General features: G+C 44.8%; 1 protein-coding gene across 12 annotated transcripts in view; it reads right to left on the reverse strand.

The window, feature by feature from the left end:
• MAP4K4 (mitogen-activated protein kinase kinase kinase kinase 4) overlaps positions 1-22073 on the reverse strand; it is a 528397-nt gene that overhangs the window by 59745 nt on the left and 446579 nt on the right. For 8 of the 12 annotated variants that reach the window (XM_085622753.1, XM_085622748.1, XM_085622747.1 and 5 more), the window contains 5 exons: positions 21809-21906; positions 15496-15671; positions 15198-15318; positions 14095-14283; positions 6510-6627 (listed from right to left, as the gene is read on the reverse strand). In XM_085622753.1, the coding sequence (XP_085478879.1) occupies positions 6510-6627; positions 14095-14283; positions 15198-15318; positions 15496-15671; positions 21809-21906 (702 nt within the window). The remainder of the gene's footprint in view (positions 1-6509; positions 6628-14094; positions 14284-15197; positions 15319-15495; positions 15672-21808; positions 21907-22073) is intronic. The other 4 variants (XM_085622755.1, XM_085622754.1, XM_085622751.1 and 1 more) reach the window with 1 other exon arrangement.

Below are 22073 nucleotides of genomic sequence, written 5' to 3' on the forward strand. Positions count from 1 at the left end.
ACTTTTCTGCATTACGAGGAAGATCAGCATTTGTAAGTAATTGGCACACTTGTTTGAGAGTCTCATCATGCTCCTTCTGTGTTGTCCCAAATACCAATATATCATCAATGTAATTAGAAGCATGCATAACAGGTAGAATTATTCTACGTATAACATCTTGAAATATTTCTGCAGCAGATAACACTCAAAAACTCAACCTTTTTGATCTGAAGAAGCCAACATGAATCAAAAAAGTGATAATGTATCAATAGTTTTTTTCCAATTTGAGTTGATGGTATGCCTTGTTCAGCTCAAGATGGGAGAAAACTTTAGCTCAGTTCAGCTGCATGATCATGTCTGCTATGTGCGAACCCGGATGTCTTTCTCTATTGCTTTGTTGGACTGGTGCATATCCATGCAAATGCGCACTGCACCTTCATTGTCTCTTTATGACACTACCACTATGGGAGATACCTATAGTGTGGGACCAGTAGAGCGCTCAATCATGTAGTGCTTTAACAACGCTTCAGGTTCCTTTTCAACGTTTCTTGCAGGTGAAATGCTATTCTGTGGTGCTGCTGTGAAATAGGCAGGATGTGGAAGTTGCACCTTCATTGTTTTGAACTTTCCTAGGCTATGAAATAATGATGTGAACCAATTCACAATTTAACTGCGTATTTGCATATGATTTATAAATATTAGTCCCATGTCAGCAGCAGTTGCAAAATGGAGTAGACATGCACTGGACAAAGTACTTTGAAGAAAGTGATTTAGGGCTTACACAGACGTCTTTTAATGTCTCAAGGTCACCTTGAATGATCCTGGACTCTTCAACAGTTTCAAAGCAGCCCATGCGTACACCTTTGTGTTTGACACGTTGAGTTGCGGTACGGGTGACAAGTTGTTAAACTGTTCAACTGGCATGATGTTGATCAATGCACCTCTGTCAATTACAACCGTTGACCTCTGCTCTGCTCCGCTCCGCTGACGACGACGCCTGCTGCCTGCCACTGCCTGCTGCCGCTGCCTCTCTCCCTCAGGTGGGGGTCTTCTCCTGCTCCCCGCCGGACGCGTAGCTTCTTTTGGCGCCTTTTCCCGCCACCGCTGCCCCTGGTGAGTCGCTTTTCCCGCCGCTGACCCCAGACCCTCCTCCCCTCGCCTCCCAATGGTCGCCCAGCCTCCCGCCTCCCAGCCGACCCTCCCACACGGCTACCTACTTATGATACCCCCTCAGCGACCGTGCAGCGGACGCGCGCAGCGGGAGCGCCGACTGAGCGCCGAAGGTGCGCCAAAGGTAAGCCCGTCTGCGCCCGTCCGCGCCCAGCGCCAGAGCCCCTGGCCCCCGCGCCCGCCTTCCCCCCCCCGCAGGACCTACAATGCCGCCACACTCATCGCACTCAAAACCGCCCGCGCACCCGGGTGCTACCGAGCGTCCCCGCGACGCACCTATGGACCCTTCGCCTGCCGATCCTGCAACTTCTCCTGCCTCCAAACAAGCACCACGCCCACCAAGACGGACAACAGCAACCACCTCAAGTGCATCCTGCTCAACACCCGCTCCGTCCACAGACACGCCGTGGAACTCTGGAACCTCCTCGACACAGCATCTCCAGACGTCGCCTTCCTCACGGAAACCTGGATGAACGACTCTTCAGCCCCCGACATCGCCATAGCCATCCCGGACGGCTACAAGATCATCAGGAAGGATCGCGTCAACCAGACCGGAGGGGGCATCGCCATCGTACACAAGAGCACCATTCGCATCTCGACTGACGCCATCGACGTATTCAACGCCGCCGAATACCTGCACTTCCAGATCCACACCGACCCCAAGACTACCCTCAGAGGCACCCTCGTCTACAGACCCCCGGGACCACGCGCACAATTCTGCGAGGACATCGCAGACTTCATCAGCCCTCATGCCCTCCCCTCCGCCGACTACATCCTCCTCGGGGACCTCAACTTCCACCTGGAGAACAACAATGACCGCAACACCACCGCCCTGCTGGATAACCTCGCCAACCTCGGACTTTAGCAACTGGTCAACACCCCCACCCACTACGCCGGCCACACGCTCGACCCACTCTTCTCGTCCAGCAAGCACGTCACCTTCAGCCACTCCACCGGACTTCACTGGACTGACCACAGCTGCGTCCACTTCAGCTTCAGAAAGAACACGGTCCACCATCACCCGAAGCAGGCTCCCCACAGAAACTGGAGCAAGATCACCGCCGACCAGCTCGCCACCTCCCTCAGCCAGAGCCCACCTGTCAGGACTACGGACCCTAACACTGCAGCCCTCGACCTCACGCAGTGGCTGACCTCCTGTGCCGACGACCTCGCCCCACTGAAGAACCCCCTCACCAGGCCCAGAAGCAAGAAGGCCCCCTGGTTCACCGACGAACTTAAGGAATCCAAGAAGGCCTGCCGCACCCTCGAGAAGGCCTGGCTCCTCAACAAGACCGCCGACAACAGAACAGCACTCAAACTCGCCACTCGCAGACATCACCAGCTCATCCGCACCACCAAGAAGAAATCTCTGAGGGAACGACTGGACAAGAACGCCCATGACAGCAAGGAGCTCTTCAACATCGTCAGGGAGTTCTCCAACCCCAGCACCGGCAACGACATCACTCCCTCACAGGACCTCTGCGACTCCCTCGCCTCGTACTTCCACCGCAAGATCGCCGACATCCACAACAGCTTCGACATTTCACCCCCGCACCCATCGGTCGATCCTTCGCACCCCGCCGCCACCCTCCAGACATGGACCGAGGTGACCCCCGAAGACACGTCACGCATGATGAACACCATCCACTCCGGATCTCCGACCGACCCGTGCCCCCATCATGTCTTCAACAAGGCAGCCTCTACCATCGCACGCCACCTCCGAGACATCATCAACACCTCCTTCAACACAGCAACCTTCCCGGAGAGCTGGAAGCACGCCGAACTCAGCGCTCTGCTGAAGAAACCAACAGCGGACCCGTCCGACCTCAAGAACTTCCGCCCCATCTCGCTCCTTCCTTTCCCTGCCAAAGTCATCGAGAAGGTCGTCAACAAGCAACTGGCAGCCTTCCTCGAGGCGAACGGATCCCTCGACCGATCGCAGTCCGGATTCAGAGCCAACCACAGCACCGAGACTGCCCTCATCGCAGCCACCGACGACATCCGAACCCTGCTCGACAACGGCGAAACAGCGGCCCTCATCCTCCTAGACCTCTCCGCAGCATTTGACACTGTCTGCCACCGCACACTAGTCCAACGCCTCAACGACACCGGCATCCAAGGGAAGGCTCTGGAATGGATCATCTCATACCTCTCCGGCAGAACACAGAGTACGCCTCCCTCCGTTCCGCTCCGAGGCCACCGAAGTCATCTGCGGCGTCCCGCAAGGATCGTCGCTCAGCCCCACTCTCTTCAACATCTACATGAAACCCCTCGCTGCCATCGCACGCCAACACAACCTCAACATCATTTCCTACGCCGATGACACCCAGCTGATTCTCTCCCTCTCCAGAGACCCCGACACCGCCAAAGCCAGCCTGCACGAAGGGATGACAGACGTCGCTGAATGGATGAACATCAGCCGCCTGAAACTGAACACGGACAAGACAGAAGTCCTCATCCTGGGACCATCACCCTCCGCATGGGACGACTCCTGGTGGCCTCCGGCACTAGGCACCGCACCCGAACCAACGGACCACGCACGCAACTTGGGCGTCATACTGGACTCCTCCCTATCGATGACCAGACAAGTCAACGCCGTCTCCTCAGCTTGCTTCCACAACCTCCGCATGCTCCGAAAGATCTTCCGATGGATCCCGACCGAGACCAGGAAGACGGTCACCCAGGCTCTCGTCACCAGCAGACTAGACTACGGAAACACCCTCTACGCCGGTACTACAGCCAAGCTTCAGGAAAGACTTCAGCGTATCCAGAACGCCTCCGCCCGACTCATCCTGGACGTCCCCCGACGCAGCCACATCTCGTGCCACCTGAGAGACCTACACTGGCTCCCTGTCAACAAGAGGATCACGTTCAGACTCCTCACCCACGCACACAAATCCCTCCACGACCTAGGCCTAGGGTACCTCAACAGCCGCCTCACCTTCTACACGCCCACCCACCAGCTACGTTCCGCCAACCTCGCCCTCGCCGTCGTCCCTCGCATCCAGAGAGCCACCGCCGGAGGAAGGTCATTCTCCTACCTGGTAGCTAAGACTTGGAACTCCCTACCCGTCCACCTGCGGATGACCCAGGACCACCTGGCCTTCAGGAAACAGCTCAAGACCTGGCTGTTCGAGCAGTAGCAGACCCCCTTCCCCAAGCGCCTTGAGACCCTTACGGGTGAGTAGTGCGCGATATAAGTTCCATGATTGATTGATTTAAGTGATCTTGGGGCAGTATCCATATGAATTCTTTTGTTTCATTGACTCACTTGTTTGTCATTTGTCTGTCTTCTTTGCAGGCAGCAAGACACACGTGTGCATGTCGCTTTCTGGCAGATATGATCTTCGCATATTCACACTCTTCACTGTCGCTCGATTGGGATGTCAAAAAACTTTTGCTGGATGAACTTGATGATTATCGACTTAGTAGTGTTTCCACCTGTTGGAACTGAGGTTGCTTTTCGTCTTTGTAGGCGTGGCGAGGATGCGTATTGAACTTTCTGGGATTTATTCTCTCATCTCACCATGATGCACGTGGATTCTCTTTTGCCTTGTTATCCGCTATGAAGTGGTTTTACGTTGCGTTACCCTTTGCACGTGTATCAAATGGCTGGACATTTGCCCTCATGTGGAAATGAAAATCCGGAAACACAGCTTTCCTTTCTTCGAGGATGGCAACTTACCTGTATCTACTTTGTGATTGTGTTTGCTCTTCACAATTAGTGCCGATTCACTCTTTGCAGTTCCAGCTTTCATGTTGGCAGCTTGCCGTGCTGCTCTTTCCTCAGCTCTTGCGGCCATTAGAACATTTTCCAAACTGAGCAGCTCTGTAAGCATGCATCTTCTGAACAAGTCCGAAAGACATCCATCAATGACTAAGGCGCATGGCTTCTTCATCGTTAAATTCACTAAATTTACAATGTTTGACAAGCATATCAAGTCTCTAAACAAACTCATCCATGGTTTCACCAATTTACTGTCTCACTTGATTGAAAATGTAGCTTTCATAGAAGACGTTTGGCATCGGATTGAACTTGGCTCCTAATGCTTCTTTGATATGACGGTAAGAGATTGTCTAAGTCTTAGATTTTCTTTAGCACTTCTTTTACTCCATCGCCAGCAAGGTTCTTTAGGTACATAATGATTTTCTTTTCTACTTCTTCAGGGGCATCTATGAAATCATCGAACACCTCGATCCATGCAGTCCCCCTGGTGCCAATATTCTGCTTCTTTGCCATGTTGAACGGTGGTGGTTTCAGAAACTCAGCGGCATCTTACTTCGTGCTCTTTTTAACTGCCGTTGAAAGTATATGCTGTTCAGGTGATGGCAGCTTTCCTTTCTAGTCCGGTACCCCTAGCAAGCACTGGCCGTGTGCTTGTACTTGGGTCGTCATGCCCCATCGAAGGTCGTAAGACACCATCTTCTTTTTTGACAGTAAGTGTTGGTTTCGTCTCTCACACTGGTTTATTACTGCTTTCAACTGTTTGCATTGTACCTGGTTGTGGCTGCCTTTAGCATCTTTGTTTTGTATTGATGATAGCTCTGTGTTAGGCTGTGGCGCAGTATGTCATCTTTCGGCCTTACCAGTGGGTTTCTGGAGTGTTTTCTATGATACTCCTCTGTGGGGCTTTTGACTTCTTCGAGGGAAGTATATGGGTTGGAACAGGGCTTTGATTCCACACACATCAAATTTGAACTGTTTCTCACTGAAAAGGCTCACGTGGCACACACGAGCAGTTTGCTGTAGTGTCGCAAACTCTCTAGGAGAGCAGCCTTGTTTCTTCGGGCACAGATTCCTCACTCGTCGCCAGTTGTAGGATTATCCCCAGCCCAGAAACATGCAAAATGAACACGCCACAAATGGAGCTCGTAACTGATGTCTTTATTCATCAGTGTACAATTTCAACTGAACTTCTCATTACCTCCTAGCCATTAATGACCACAAATTAACACCTCCCGAAATGGTTAAGTGATTCTCTCATTGAGTCCGCCTAGAACCACAAGGTCCAGGTGCTCATAGTCTTAAGACACTACAGTAGTCTTTATATGATTACCACTAGAGAGGAGGATAATGAGCAGCAATTTTATGTTAACATAACGTATAACACATTAATTCCTACAGAACTTTAAAATGAGGACGACTCAATGCTGTAACATTATTACAGCATTCCAGCCTTATTCATGGATTTAGCTCACCAGTTTAAATGTCTGGCAGTGTTTTGGCAGGCTTGGTTCTCTATTACTTACAATATTAATAACCTCTGTAGAAATATCAGTGTTAGTGCTGGAATAAAAATGTCTGACAAAAGCACTGCAACATGTTATTATATTTGTTTGTTGGTCATTGCTGGACTTACCCACAGAAGTAACAGTTGTGCCACTAGAGGGAGAGATCTGCAGTAATCTGGGGTCAATGAAAGGTGTAAATGAGGAGGAAGATTTGTGTTTCTGTAGAGTGCTACTGGCAGATTGAGTCTGTAACGTAAATTAACATTCCGTTAACACATCGCTACCAATAATGCAAAATACAATCATCTGTTCATGCCACTGTTAATATTTACAAAGGAACAAGCCCTACCTGCCATTGTTGTCATGCATTTAATGTAACACCAGAATTAAGTGTACCTAAAAACAAAACTACGGCACACTACTTCGCAACGTCACGTTAGACCCCTAATCCTCAGAATATTTAATTTCCTTTTAGAGGAATTGTTACATAGCCCTCTCAAATAATCTGACAAGAGTTGCAAACACATTTCATGACACTTGTCAAACTCTGCAACTCACATGACCTCAAAAACACACCTCTGCTAATGCTCCAAAACCTGGCCTTGACTAACTTTTTTTTCCTCCTCTAAAAAACAAACAAAAGAAAACACTTGATTGGTTTATAAAATAAACACTTGCACTTTCAAAATTTGCCCACCTGCCATTATATTCTTACATAACTGGCCACTGCCTGTGCTATTGAAAAATGGCTGCGTGGCGATGCAAAATATAAGCTATAACACAGTAAGAGATGAAAGCTCTTGACAGCTTTCTATGGTGACAAAATATCTAGTTAACAAAAGTGGGATCGCAAGAAGAGCAACCTAAGAACAGTTTCATAATTTCCGATTAGTTGTGGTGCTTCCAATGTGTTTCTGTTCACACTTGAACATTATAAACCCATTCATCCATTCCCTCTCACTCGCAACATTCTACTTTTTTATTATTTGTTCCACTTGTACTAAATAGTGAACAGTCCTATTGTTTTTGTTAAATTTCCAAAGTAATGATTTCCAATCACCATGTCATTTCTTCATCAATCACAACCACCAAGACACCTAACAAAGCTCCAAATTCAAAGCATTTGGGTTGCACAGATGACGGCTAGGAAAGCTTCTTTAGGAAATGGAAAATTGGCAAAAGTGCTACAGAATTTTGTATATTTTCTGGTAGCTAACCATTATTAAAGGCATGAAAAATTATTGTTTGTGTCTCGACCTATGGACAGCTATAGAAGTCTATTATTGAAGACCTATTGTGTTCAACACAATGTAACAAGTGGGCTTTGCTCAGCTACTTACTCATGATAGGATGGCTATTTTGTTTGTTTCAGTTCCAGGCTCCTTGTTTGATGGAATTTTTGCCTATTTCTGTGTTTGTCCCTCCGCTGCATAAATTCTGATTGCAAAACATGTATCCTTCCACTACTGACGTGAGGGAGATACTTTTTTTTGTTGCATTTCCGCACGCCACTCATTCATTGCTCAATCTCCCCTCTATACCCCTTGCTTCATTATTCATTCATGTAAAAAAACGCTGCTTGTGCAAGTGAGTGGCAGCTCCACGCTACTGTCAGCCGGTTCAATTTCCTGTCCATTGCTCCCCATCCGTCAGCTCCCTGAGCCTGCTTTTTTTTATTATGCTTCTTTTTGAAGAAGAAAGAAATTCTGTGAAGGTCCAACAATTACACTCTTCCACGGGCCGTTCACTTTTGGGCTCTCACTGCTAACATTAAACCATATGGTCTCCCTGTTTTTTTTTTTAAAGCATATTTGTTTTTTAACCTACATGATCACTCTAGCCAATTTTACATTTAATAAAAAGAAATTAAAATATTTAATGTAACTGGAGTAAAGTTCCACTGAAGCGCTCTGGTCCACTTTAGCCAGCCACTTAATTCCTAAAACTGCTGACAACAATCAGAATGTCCCCTGAATGATGCAAAATCTATAATGAAGGTACTGCAAATATGAAATAGAAAAAGCTGCAAACCACAAGGTCTGCATGCCTATGTCAGATACAGCACCCAACTAACTTCAGGAATTGCAGCATCAGGTTCAGGGAACCATTCAGTGTCGACAGCTGATAGAAACGGGAGCCACAGGACTATGACACGGATGCCGCCCCAATGGTGATAATAAACAGATTCTGTGATTGTAATATAAGGGAGCATAATGATTAGTACTGTAATCATTACTGTTGTGTTGCTGTTAAAAGGAGGAGCTTTGTGTCTTTTCTGCTTGTACTAAGAGTTGATTCAATTGCTTTCACAGTTGCCAAAGTAAAATCAAAACTCGTCAATACATTTATGCCAGAGGCATCAGTCGCAATCAAGCCTCTTTAAATTCACCAGTCTGATGACAAATTGAGTGAAGGACCCCAGAGGCAGGTGTAATGTTGCCACTTTTCAGAAGCCTGAACTTGTGATGCATGTAAATATGGGAATTTGAAAGTAGGCATCCTGCATTCAGTGGTGCATTTGAAATTCACAGTGATCTACTGAGAACAGAATCTTCACCAGGTCAACATCCTTTCCAGCAAACATACATAGGGTGACTCAGAAGAAGAGCGCAGTTACTACCTGTCTTTTGTTTTTTGAAAGCTGAGATAGTGCTAACAAAATAGGGGCATTGCTACTCCCACCAGAACTCTCTCAATGGCATTCGGTCTGTTCGGGTTAACTTCTCAAGCAGGAAGGGAACAAATGGGATAATCACAGGATGATGGATCCAAATCCTTGTTTGCAGACTTTTTTTTTTTTTTAAAGATTTACAATTTTTAACTAAAAAGCAAAATACACACAAAATGAATAATACTTCAAATACGCAGTTCACGTGAAAAATGAATCTATAGATATCTGATAAAAAATGTTAAGGAGGTGATAGCAGACAATAACATAATTGAGAGGAAGGAATTGGCACAGTACTAGAGAACTTTTCACCACTGCCCAAATTCAACTTTCCACATACAAAACGGATATTAATAGGAAACTCAGTTTCAAAGGAGACTTTACCATCATGAAAAAAACAATAGTTTGTTTCTATTCTCAAAATGGTCTACTGAAAAAGGATAGAGCCACCAAAATATCTATTTAGGATATAGCAGAATAAACAGAAAAAGTTACAGGGATGATATTGTTCCAGTAATAGAAATCTTTCAAGTCATGAGATGTGGTGACTTCTCCTACGAGTGTATATGCACATCAGCTCCTTTCTTAGATTAGCACGACAGGTGAGGAAAGAATGGAGCATAGGGATAGAAAAGAAAATGTCCAGGCGATAAAGTAAGGCTAGGAAAAAAGGCAGCTGCAACAACCATAGGCTCCTAAGGAGTAGGGTGAATGTATGTGAATCAACAGAACTACATGCCATGAAACAGATGCTTACAGGTTGAGTAACATTTTCCATTCGTGGTATGCGGAACTGTAGATAGACACACTGTAAATAGACTCTAAACCAGTCCTCCCCTAAGCAGTGGCTAGCCGGAGGAAGTTGCAGTGGACTGGAAAAGAGTATGAAGTGCAGCTTGGCCAACGTTGGCTTGTTAGCATGCTAGGACCTCCACACAGTAGTGTTTAGAGTGGACCATGTAGCTGCTTTGCAGAAGTCAGCTATGGGGATATTAATAGAAGCTAAAAAGGCCATAGAGGCCCCTTTCTTATATGTAGAAAGGGGCCTCGGAGGAACTGGCAAATGCTGCTTGGCCTTGGCATAACTGGTGTGGATACTTCTGACCAACCACCGCGCTGTCCAGGCTATGAAGAGAGCACGCCCTTGTGTGGTTTGGATAAGGAGACAAAGAGCTGTAGCATTTTACAGAAATTTTTTGATCTGTCTACAATTGCTCTCTTAACACAGAGGGTAAGGAGAGCCCTTTCAGCTAGTGTGCCTGGGGAAGGGAAGAACACTGGAAGTACAATGGTTTGCTAAAGATGGAAAGAGGAGACCACCTTAGGGAGGAATCTGGGATTGGCGTGAAGGAGCACTCTATCCCTATAAAATTGGAAGAAAGGTTCTTTCAGGGTTAGCAACTGAAGTTCACCTAGACGTCTGAGTGAGGTGATGACTACCAAGAAAGCTACCTTCCAGGAAAGGAATTGTAGGGAACAAAAGTGTATGAGTCGGAAAGGAGGGTCCATAAGTCTTGTAAGGACAATGTTAAGCTTCCAAACCTGAGCCAGTAGGACTAAAAGAGGGATGACTCTCGAGTCCCTCCATGAAGGCTTTATTGCTGGGGATCCTGAACAGAGATGTGCGTTGCCTGTTCTGGAAGTAGGCGACCACTGCAGCCAAGTGAAGCCTGACATAAGTGTTTGGGAGGCCCGAGGTTTGCAAGTAGAGCAGATAGCGGATGATGTCTTGAACTGTTACAGCTAGAGGGTGGATGTGCCTGGAGAGGCTATAGTGCACAAACCTCTCCACTGTATTAGGACCACCAAAAGGAACCACTGGCAGATGGTGTCTGCAAAGCCCCCATGACCTTTGCGGTGTCCATGCCCTTTTTTGATTTCTTCAGCATTTGTTCAACCTGTGAACCGAAGAGGTACTCCCCATTAAAGAGTAGGAAGAGCAGATGCTACTGGACTTCTGGCCTAAAGCCACGGACATGAAGCTCTGCATGTCTGCGGATCAGGACACTGGAATTGATACCTTGAGCTGCTGTATCAGCAGCGTCGAGGGCCCATCGAATGGTAGTAACAGATAAGCTTAACATCTGCCACGAGGTCCTGACCTCCTTTGCGGAATAGGTCAGAGAGATGCTGCATAAGCTCCTCCAGGTCATCCCAGTGGGCCCTGCCATGGACCGAGAGAAAGCAGAGTGGTGGAGACATGTCCCACATGCCCTGGGCGTTTCCACGCTACCAGGCTGTGTGAACCACTAGGTAGTCTGGTAGTAATTGATCCCTGATGTATGAAGGGCCCAGAGGGGGCGCCTTGTGGCTCCTTAATGAAATCAGAAGCAGGCTTGAGCATGCCCTTGAGCACTGGGAGGTACTGCATCGAGCTTTGAGTGGAGGTGAGCTTTTCCATGAGGAAATCATCCTCTGGGGCCTTGTGCATCTTCACTTTACAGCAGGTGAGGTGGCTACTCTGTGGATCACCTCGTCGTATGAGGTGGTGTTATTGGGTGAAGAGGGACAGCCAGGTTATAGGTTGGGATCAGTATCTTCTGGGTGCTCAATGTCATAGTCGTCAAAAGGGTCATCCTATGGAAGAGGCTCAAACGGGTCCTGTGGAGAGCGTTGACTGGGTTCCCCAAACCCAGAAAGTCTGGTGACCCCTGTGGCGAAAGAAGCAGTAGGTCAAAAGGTTGGGGGGGGAGGGGGGAGTTGGTAAGTCTAGTAAAGGAGGAGGAAACTGAGATAAAGGGCGAATTAAAGGAAATGGACGGGTTGCCTTGTCATGTCTCTTCTGACCCTTGGATCCCAGTTGATGGCTTCCTCGACAGCAAGGTGGATGCAGAGCGAGGATTCAACCCATCTATGGGTGAATGTGAATTCACTTCTGTCAAGCATCCAATTTCTCCTGCAGCTTAAGGATGGACTGCTCCTGGTCTTCGGAAGTGACGGAAGATCACTTAAACTCAGAGGATGATTCGGATGCGTTTCGTCAGTGCAGAGGATCTCGTTTCGAAACAGTTTGACATCTGCGCCAAGTGCTTGTGGTCAGACAAGGCTTTAAATGTGGGCACCAGTCGGCACTGCTTCAAGCTATGCTTTGGTGCAGGTGGCAGACTGGGCGCTGGGTCCGAGGCATGCTGTCTGTGCCAACCATGGCCTTAGGGCAGTGGTTGGACAGGAAGCTTAGTGTCTGACTTCAGGGCTCAATGCCGGCCCCCCTTCGAGAGCAGTGCACAGCCTCTTTGCGATGCTGGGTTGGTAGAGGAGGGAGGTTGTACTCACGGCTGCAGTCTTCGATACATGTCCCAGAGGAGACAATGGCATGCTGTCCTCCACATCGGGGCCGGAGTCCTCGCAGAATTAGATTTGAGCCACCTCGGTGAATGTTTCCAGCTGGGGTGAATTTCGACATCCTGTTCGCTGAAGAGATCTAGCATGTCTTTACTTGGTCTGTGGCCAATGGATGCGGGCATGAGGCATGATACCAGATGTTTGTCTTGCTGCTAAAAGTGAGGCAAACTTCGCAGGAGTTATCGTCCTGTTTTGGAGAGAGACACAGGTTACACAACTCGTGTCGGTCCTTCCACGGAAACTTTGCTAGACTCTTTGGGCAATTCCGAAATTGAATTTTTTTCAATCACAGGACATGCTCGTGGACTGACCTGCTTGAAAACGGCCCCGGAGGAAACGTGATGAATACTCAATACAGACGAGTGGAGAGGATGCGAACACACCCAAAGACAACACTACAAGTCATTTAGCTGGAACTTGCTGGAGCAAGTCTGACCCAAATGGCAGAAGAAAAAAAAACAATCGAACAGTGAAGCAAATGCCCATGCGCATTATTCACTCATAGGAGTCACTATACCTCATGACTCGGACGTCTTCTTCGAAGAGAAACAACTTGCACACATCAGAGCCCAACACTAAATGGCAGAAGTATGCACAATTTGTGTATTTGCAGCTATACATGCCACAAACAAATATTTTTCTTGCTTACAGTAAAAAGATGTATTTTTTAATTATGTATTGATTAAAAGTGCCTGCATAGAATGAATTAAAAGTGAATCAATTATATTTTTACAAAAATTATATTTATTTTTTAAATTAAAAATATGTAGTCTTTTCCTTTAAATGAAATGTGTGTGTATATATATTTTAATAATTTAACAAAATATTTCCAATGGGCTTTTATTTTGTCCCTACCACTACGTATTTCTATGGGAGGTTGTTGCGTTGTAAAGGCTAACGCAGTGTAGAAGATTCATTGTAAAGGTAGGTTATTGGAAAAAAGCATTGCAAAGGTGACACCACTTGCAAACAATAAATCCCTAGATCTACAAGTGCAGCTGATGAATCACCAAAATTGTTAAATCACTAAAGGATCTGAAGAGTTAAGAAGGGTACACCAATCCACACAAGTGCCAAGGAGGCATTACTTTTTTATATTTTTCCCTTTCCCACAACTCCAACATTGCACTCTCCACCATCTGCAAACGTTTTGAAAAACAGCACCCTCTCTTGCTTGGTAAATACTTTTATTTAGTTATTGTGGCTTTAACTACTGAAAGTCAATTGTTGTGAAACAGCCTGCCATGTTTTTCAGATTTCAAAACATTACTAACATCTACTTTGTGGGCAACTACAGTTGAACTCTCTGGAGCGCACGCTAAAATAATAGTGTTGGTTTAAGCTTCCAGTAATAAATGCATCTGTCATAGCTCTCGTCTGGCAACATCTTCACAAAATACATTTGACAGAAAAATGAATTAAATGGCAGATCTAATGACAGACGGTTTTGGTTTAGAAAACAAAGCCATGCAAGTTTATGGACTACTTGAAGAAAAAGAACAAGACATCAGAACAACAGCTGGCAAAGGTTCACGTTACAGGTATCTAAGTGGTTAAGGGATGCCTACAGAACAGAAAAGTGTTATTAGGGTGAAGGGACAGCACAAAGCAGTGGAAGAATGACCAGAGGTCCTCTGGATAGTAACTATTAGGCAACACTGGTATATTCCTAAGAAAGCTGCCAGCTTTGGTGTGTGACATACCTCATTAGTAGTTAGCTTGTCCTGGGGTGTCTGTGGGGACATGGTGGGTGTCGGCTGGCTTGAGGATGGGGAGGAGGTGGTGGTGGTAGAGGAGGAATGACTTTGCTGCAAGAGATCTGGCAAGAGGTGAATGCGACCAGCAAAGCCATTGCTCTCATGATGGCCGGCACGCTTTTTGTCAACTGTAGTCTGCAGAAAAAACAGGCACACCTGTCTTGCTCAAGTGCTGCTTAAATCCTCCCACCCTATTACAGGTTAATTTATTTATTTTATACTTCTCTCAGGAAAACAAAGGTAAAGACAGCCACAACTACCAAGATTTACTTCATGTCTCGATGCCAGAATTTAAGGTAAAGGGTGATGAGCCAAAAGAACATTTTCTTAAAGTACTGCTTTTGGCTAGCATTGTATTTTGATTGCAATACACTTTGCTTAAAGTTAAGCTGCCAAAGGAAAGTATCCTTGCTGGCAAATTGATATCTAATGAGCAAATTAAGTTTATACTTTCCTTTTTAATAGGTAGTTTTAAGACTGGACAGATTTGTCAGCCTACGATAATATCTGGGAACCCTTACCTAGCTATTTGAACATCAAGCATGAAGTCTTAAAGTCCCGAGTTAGCAAGCACTAAAGATTGAATCACTTCAGAAACTGAACTTTGGACAGAGTTGCACATAATTAGGTCCATTGTTTCCCAAGCACTCAGTAAAAACAAGTTAGTGTCAAATGCAAATGGATGCATTGTCCTCAACACCCAAATTACCAAAGCACCCGACGGGGTCTGAAAAACAAACCAAAAGCCTGCTTATTTTCCCAGCTTGAGCGTCTTGCTGTTCGGTCTGCAGGATACCCCACAACTCCAACAGAAGCTAAAGGACTCTGAAAGTTAGTTTTTGTAATGGTGATCACAGCAAGCATGCAAAACAGCTAGGTGATAAGCGGCATAGGCATGGTCGTCCCTCACCACATGCGAATGCATGTGCTGCTAAGCGTCACCCTGATTATTACATGGACGATTGTTACAATGCAGAGACAAACAGCATGGATGAATGAAAGGGTTAATAATCAAAGAGTTACTAAGCAAGTGACCTAATGCGCTGTACCTGTCGAACAATTAGCGTGCCCTCCTTGGAAGGCGTCATGGCTGGCTCACTCTCTACGTCATCGTGAACAATCATGGTCTTCACCGACTCTGTCTCTCCATTGCTAAGATTTAACAATGACCTATGGAGTGAACAAGAAACCGGTGTCAATTAAGATCTCACCTCTTACCTTCGGTTTAGAAAGCATCCTTGCTGTCAGGGGATTTCTAACTCCATCTTTTCATACCAGCTTCATTAATACAATCGTCAATTGCAGTATTCTAAATTCAAGCTTCAACTACAAATATTATGTGCTCACAGCGCTTGTGTGTCCTCCGGCCCAGAAGTGGATTCATCTGCCCCTTCCTGTTCCATGTCATCATCCTCTTCATCTGTGGTGCCAGAATCTTCGCTAGATGAAGAGTAATCTGTCACTTTGTGAGGCGGCCGCACGTCCTCCACAGCACGCAGTTCCTTTGCTAGTTCAGTCAAGTCCTAGAAAACAGAAGCAAAAATAAGAAACACACCTGCTTCTAGACATCAGCACAGACATCAAAGAAAGGAGTGATACAAAAAACTGCTCTAGGTCCAATCACCCTTAGTGCAAGTACAAAATAGAACCGTGCATTAATTACTGCTGCATTTGGTCAACTTTCGGAGAAAAGGTAAATGAAGAAAAACAAAAATATTGTTCCCATAATGGCACAAAAATCTTGCAAATCAATGGTGTAATATGAGCGTGTGTAATCTTTAGCACGAGCAAGTATTAAATAGTACACTGATAGCATGTTAAACCTGGAACTAAAAATACATCAAATCAAGAGTGTGTTGCCTGTCCTGCTCCTTCTTAGCAACTGAGTCCACAGCTTAACAAATATTGAATCAAAATAAGACCAGCCCTAGATAATTTAGATTGTAAACTATGCAGAATCTAGTTAAATTACACATTTATGCAAAATATCTTCTTGCTTATCTATCCCAAAATAAGGGCAGATGTGCTAAAATAAAAATCTGAGTGGCTCCTCTATAGCAAGCAGTGAATTATTTGCCCAAATTTTGAGTACGTTTAGCATCATCAGAGGTCAAATGAAGCACAGAAAAGGTAATCACAGGAATATCACTTACTGATCAAGAGAATCAGAAAAGCCACCATCAAGTGGCAAAAGTTGGGGAGTTGTTTTGGAAACAAATGGAAAGGGGCTTTCAAGTGGTTTAGACACACGACTATCATGCTATTCCAAACGTACACCCTTTTCGTTGAAATTATTTAGTGTCGTGATAAATTCCATATATGTGAGAATGACTCAAATCACGATCCTGAACAGACTGGATCCAAAATTGGAACCTAAACAGTCAACCACGCCTAGGTGGAAATAAATAATCCATGCACGAGTGACTCCCTGGAAGTAATTAGGGCAGGGATACTCCGAAGTGGTGCATTTTAACTAATGTAGTATATGTGCATATGAGGTTATCAATCTCGAGTACCACTATCACTGTGTAGAACTTAGAACAGGCAATAGTGTTAAATAATCTCGATTTGGTCAAGAACCCCTGGACAGTTTCTTTGAATGTATTTACATGTTTTTCTCTGTACTGTTTGCATTGTTTGCTGCTTACCTGAACCTTTAAATTGTACACTTCCCTTTAAACCCTGAAATGTGCTACCACTATTAGCAAAGAAAGGTGATAAAGAACCCTAGATCCGGAGGAGTATCCAGACAGCTACGCACTCTTTTGGGGAACAGCTAAAGGACCAAAGCTGAAGGAGGGCATTGCCCTTGTGCCATCTGACCGGAGGGCAATGAGCTGGTTGACACCTCCCTTCGACTTGGGTAACTGGTGCCTTGCCATCAAGAATTCTCCAACAGCGCTGCATAAATTAGGGCACTTTACATCAATACTCAGAGCACACAAAAACCATAGGATCCTGGTGTGTGTTAAAGATGAGCATGTGTCGGCCAAATGTTTGTTACACGATGAGTAAATAAAAGTATTTTCTTTAAAATTATCCCTTTCTTTGGCAACATTAAGGAATTAATAATGGGAGCTCAACCAACACCCATTGTCGCACATTTGGAAAGCCTTTGGAAACCAAACACTGTTTTAGGCAAACTCGATCCTGCGGCTGCCTCCTCAAAATGCACCATTGCCAAAATCCTCTTGGCTCAGAAACGATAGGCTAGCAAGCTTAGCAGGAAGGAAATCTACAAACTGTGTATAAAAAAGCTCTAGCATTCAATTGGTGGATATTGTGCACACTGGAAATGCATTGTTAAACCAGCCAGATGCAACGACAAATTGGCAGTTGAATACTGCCTTGGAAGTAGTTAAAGCAGTACTTTATTGTTGGATAAGCTTGAAATCCCCATCAAAGTACTGCAGTCTTTAAACATTTTTATGACAATGGACTTAAAATTAGGTGAACTGAAGGTGACGGTTGAGTTTCTGTTTAAGAATATAGCTTTAGGGAAACATGCCTATGTGGTACAGTGAGATAGGGATTTAGCTACAGAAATATCTGATGACAACTGAGGTGGGGGAGGTATGTGGCAGACGACGGGTCGATCGCCTATCTGTATGCAATATAAAGAGAATGGCTAAAAAATACTGGCCCATTGGTACCAAACACCTGTTCACTTGGCCAAGATGTTTGGGGGTCCTGGTTTGTGTTGGAAGGGCTGCGGTGAGAGGGGAACGTTTTTACATACATGGTGGTCATGTCTCCTGATTCAGTCTTTCTGGGTGGAGATACAGAGCACAGTGTGGATCACCACCAATGTCCACCTCTCAGTCGAACCCCAAACGATTCTAGTGGACGATCTGGGGGTAGATAGAATGTTTTTCTCTGGGCTCCCTTATATCCAAATTACTGCTTGCACTCTATAAACTTTAGAACTTGCCGAACAGACTGTTGCAAGCTCCCCACAATGTGAATTGATTCCAATGAAGGCTGCTTCATTGAGACCCTGCCTGGCAGGTGGGGACTACTGGCCGACAGGCTGGAGGTTTGTAATGCTCTCTGCTTTGTGCACATATACCCTGTGAGCACAGAACAGCCCTATGTGTCTCCCATCTCACCCAGTGTGGTGACTATACGGAACTATTTTACAACTGCAGAACGTGCAGACCTTTGAAGAGAATGGTAGTAGCAACGACAGGGGAAGGGGGGTAGGTGAAGCAGTGAGGACTAGGTGGGGGAGGGGCGAAGGTGCAGGTGTGAGATGTTGCGGAAGCAAGTAAGGACTCTGGAGGGGTTCGGGGGAGGAGGGTAATCAGCCTGCAAACACACACCATCATGGAGTGCTACCACTGTAATAAAAAAAAACGTTGTAATAAATAAAAACGCATCTCCATCCAGAAATGTACTGCCAATGGAAGGGCATAGGTTGCTGACAGGAAGCTGTACATGGTCCATGCTCCACGGCATAGACAAACACGCAAAAACAAAGTGAAACCACATGAAGGCAAGAAGCTCTGACCAATGAGAAGCAAGAAAATGCATGACGTTGAAGACAACAAATGGTAAGGAACAGACGGGCTATAAGCCCATTTTACATTTTTTAAAGAATAGACTCGCAAGTGACAGAGAACACGCGGTCTCAGGCGGGACCTAAAAATGATGTCAACTGTCATTTGATTAGTATAAAACCACTTTGGGGACAAATTAAAGGTGAGTTCTCATTATGACAGTACCTTTTAAAACCGCTAAATATGTTTCCTGAACTGTAAGTGCTTGTATTTCACTTGCTGTTCTTAAAGAAGTAATGACAATCTGGAATTATATTTTGAGAGGAATACATTTCAAAGGCACTTTATGCATAAGCTCAAACGGTGATTTAATTAGCCCAGCTAACACTAAATTCAAATTCGATTGAGATGGCGAAGCAGTCTGCAGCGAATATAATCTTTCTGTCCCCTTTGATAACCTCTATGCAAAAAAAAAAAACTATCAAAGTTTACAGAGCATATTCCTGTGTCTTTATTTTCCTTTATGGAAACCTTTATTGCATTTTTAGATTTCTTGTACCTCTTACTTGAGAATGTGTATTTGCTCTTTTTTTTTTTGCATCTGTGACCGGATTGTAGGTTGTTTTCATAAGAACTCAATACAATAACTGTTTCTGATTAGTTTTAACACACACTTGTCCCATTGTGATATTTGATAAATGACCCCATAGATTATGCTTTTGATAATGTGGTGCACACAGCTTTCTGCCTTGTCCTCTCGTGGTTGAGGTGCCTTCTTGAACATGCCTCTGACTGTCTGCAATGCTCCCTTCGCCTTTACAGTTTTATCAGCCTTTTTAACATTCTCCAGAGTGGTTAACTTCTGGGTCAAGTAACTGATTTCTTGTGAAGAGCGAGACTATTACATTAGATTGCACTTTGGGTTTAAACCCTAATACGCACAATGAAGTGTGACTTTTCAGCCCTGACCCCATTGAGAGTTGTCTGCTTGCAGTCCTGCAGAATCCAATACTACCTTTAGGCATTAGCTGGCAATATTTCTTCCCTTATCTACTACTGTTTTGCCCTCTTTCGGAGAGAGCGGTTTAATTACATTTTCAATGTCATCTCACTGCTGGTGAGCTTATACATTCAGTGGTGTGCTGGAACTAGCTATGCACTACTCATATGCTTACGCTCTACCCACCTTCCTCCCTACAGCCTCAGGCCTATTACTGTCTTACCAAAGGGAAGGCATGTTGCGGAGGATGGTGACCTTTTTTGTTCTGTAGACACTTGTAGAGAATCAGGTCCAACATGCGATTTGGTATGCAGTGGAATCTGGGGTGATGCTCTAAACTCGTTCTCAATCCTTAGCTAAGCACCTTAGATAGCCTGTGTAGACAAAAACCGCTCTACTCTGCTGCAATGTACCTATTAACATAGGAAAGTACTGAGTCTTCCTATGGAAAGGACTTAAGAGTCTCTACTAAGTAGTATGGTGTTTTTCTTGTTCCAGCTCCATTTCCATTCCAAAAGTATCAGCTTATCAGCAGAGAACAGCAGAATGAGATTTTTCTACAACTACCTTGACTGCCGGGTTTATCAGCACTGACTGTCTCTATGTGATGCTTTTAATTCACTAGAAGACTACATTTACTGGATGGTATTTAATTGGATGGGTCTGAATTCTTTTATTTTTTTTAGTTTGGAGGACTGGAGACTTAAGGTTGGACCTCCTCAAGTGAGACGATCCATGGCCCTCAAAAGTATGCGAGGAAACGTTCCTGGTGTCCAATTCAACTTGGTGTTTCCCTCGAGCTTTCTCTAAAACCTCAAACTCCTCCTCCTCCTCCTCCTCCTCCCAAAACCCATATCCCACCTGGATTGACCACCTTTTTTCTGCCTCTCAAAATTGGACTACCCCAACATGTCACCTTTGGCCCCAGTATGCCAGCAATATATTAGCCCTGTGAACTTGGGTTTTTGGCTTGAAAAGAGACCAAGGATAACATTCCTCCATCTTATGGTCTATAGGAAGGCAGAACATGCATACCAGGTGCTCGTCATTGAGAACGTTCGGTGACAATTGGGGCAAAACGTGAAGATCATGCTCTTTCTACAAAATGGAGTTGAGGAGGTTTGTCCATTGTAATATTTACCAGTCCCCGACTATGTTGAAGATCCAGAGAGACCCTGAATTCACAATCCAGCATCAACTCCAATCACACTTTTGATAATTTATCCGGATTTCCTCCCAGCAAATTTTCAGGAGCTCTTTTGGAGTAACTTCGAACACACTAGCTGAAAAAAAGAATCTAAAATGTAGGCTACGCTAGGGGGCATTGTGGGCTTATGGTCAATATTATAGGTGGTCATAATGCTACACTTGGATAAACTCCTAAGGGAAAAACTTTGCAAACAAACCTTTCCAAACCAAACCACTAGATGGCTGGATAATGCACAGCACGTGCGTCTGGAAGTTAACACGATGCAAACCTATGGTTGACATTTTGACTCCTTAGTTCCAGTGCTAAAATGTCTGCTATCTAAGAAAGTGAGACAACCATTTCCAAAAATTGCTATGGAAAAAAAAAAGGAAAAATTGGCACATGTAAACCAATCATCACAACACAGTAAGGAAAGTGTATTATATTAGCAGAAATCATTTCGTTAGATGTTAAAGACCAACATTAATTTTTTCCCATCCGTTAATAGGAATGAGTGCCATGTTAGCATCACATGGTCCTGGCATCTCCGATAAGGCAAAGATAGGTTCTGCAATCTGATTAAATAATCCTGACCAATACAATTTGTTTCAATAACTCAAATATTGTATCATAAATGAGAGAACCGCTTACCACATCTCCCTAGAACATTCATCAGAGCAGTCGTGATTTGAAGGTGCCAAAGGTCCAGGTAGTAAAAGATGTTCGGTAAAAAAAATAATAATAATAATTGACTATCAAGATTTCGAATGACTTTTTAAGTAGCTGTTAATAGCTTAGGAATTGCAATCGCCCACTACAGCAACAGCACACAAAGACCAGATAATAGTAGATAAGCAGCCCCATTATAATTATCAATGCAACTTTCAAGGCTTCTTTTTCTGAATTTCATGCTACTCGTGGTTAAAATGAGAACTATATAATACAAGTTGAAATATAGCCATATAATCTTACAGCAGATTTGATGGGTCTGAAGATTTCCTTCTTCTCTTCTGACTTTTTGGTTGCATTCTCATGACGTTGGGATGGTGAACCTTCCGACTTAGATGATGCTACAAAATATCCAGATGTTGGAATAAAGATAAATAGAATGATTTAAAATGGTACATACATTTTTTCCAAATTCAATGGGGAGTTGTTTATGGCATGTCAGAAAATTGCATTATGCAAGTAGAAATCTTTCTACTTGCATAATGCAATTCTTTAATTCATTATGAAT

The sequence above is a fragment of the Triturus cristatus genome, chromosome 8, assembly GCF_964204655.1.
Source record: "Triturus cristatus chromosome 8, aTriCri1.1, whole genome shotgun sequence".
NCBI classification, from domain to species: domain Eukaryota; kingdom Metazoa; phylum Chordata; class Amphibia; order Caudata; family Salamandridae; genus Triturus; species Triturus cristatus.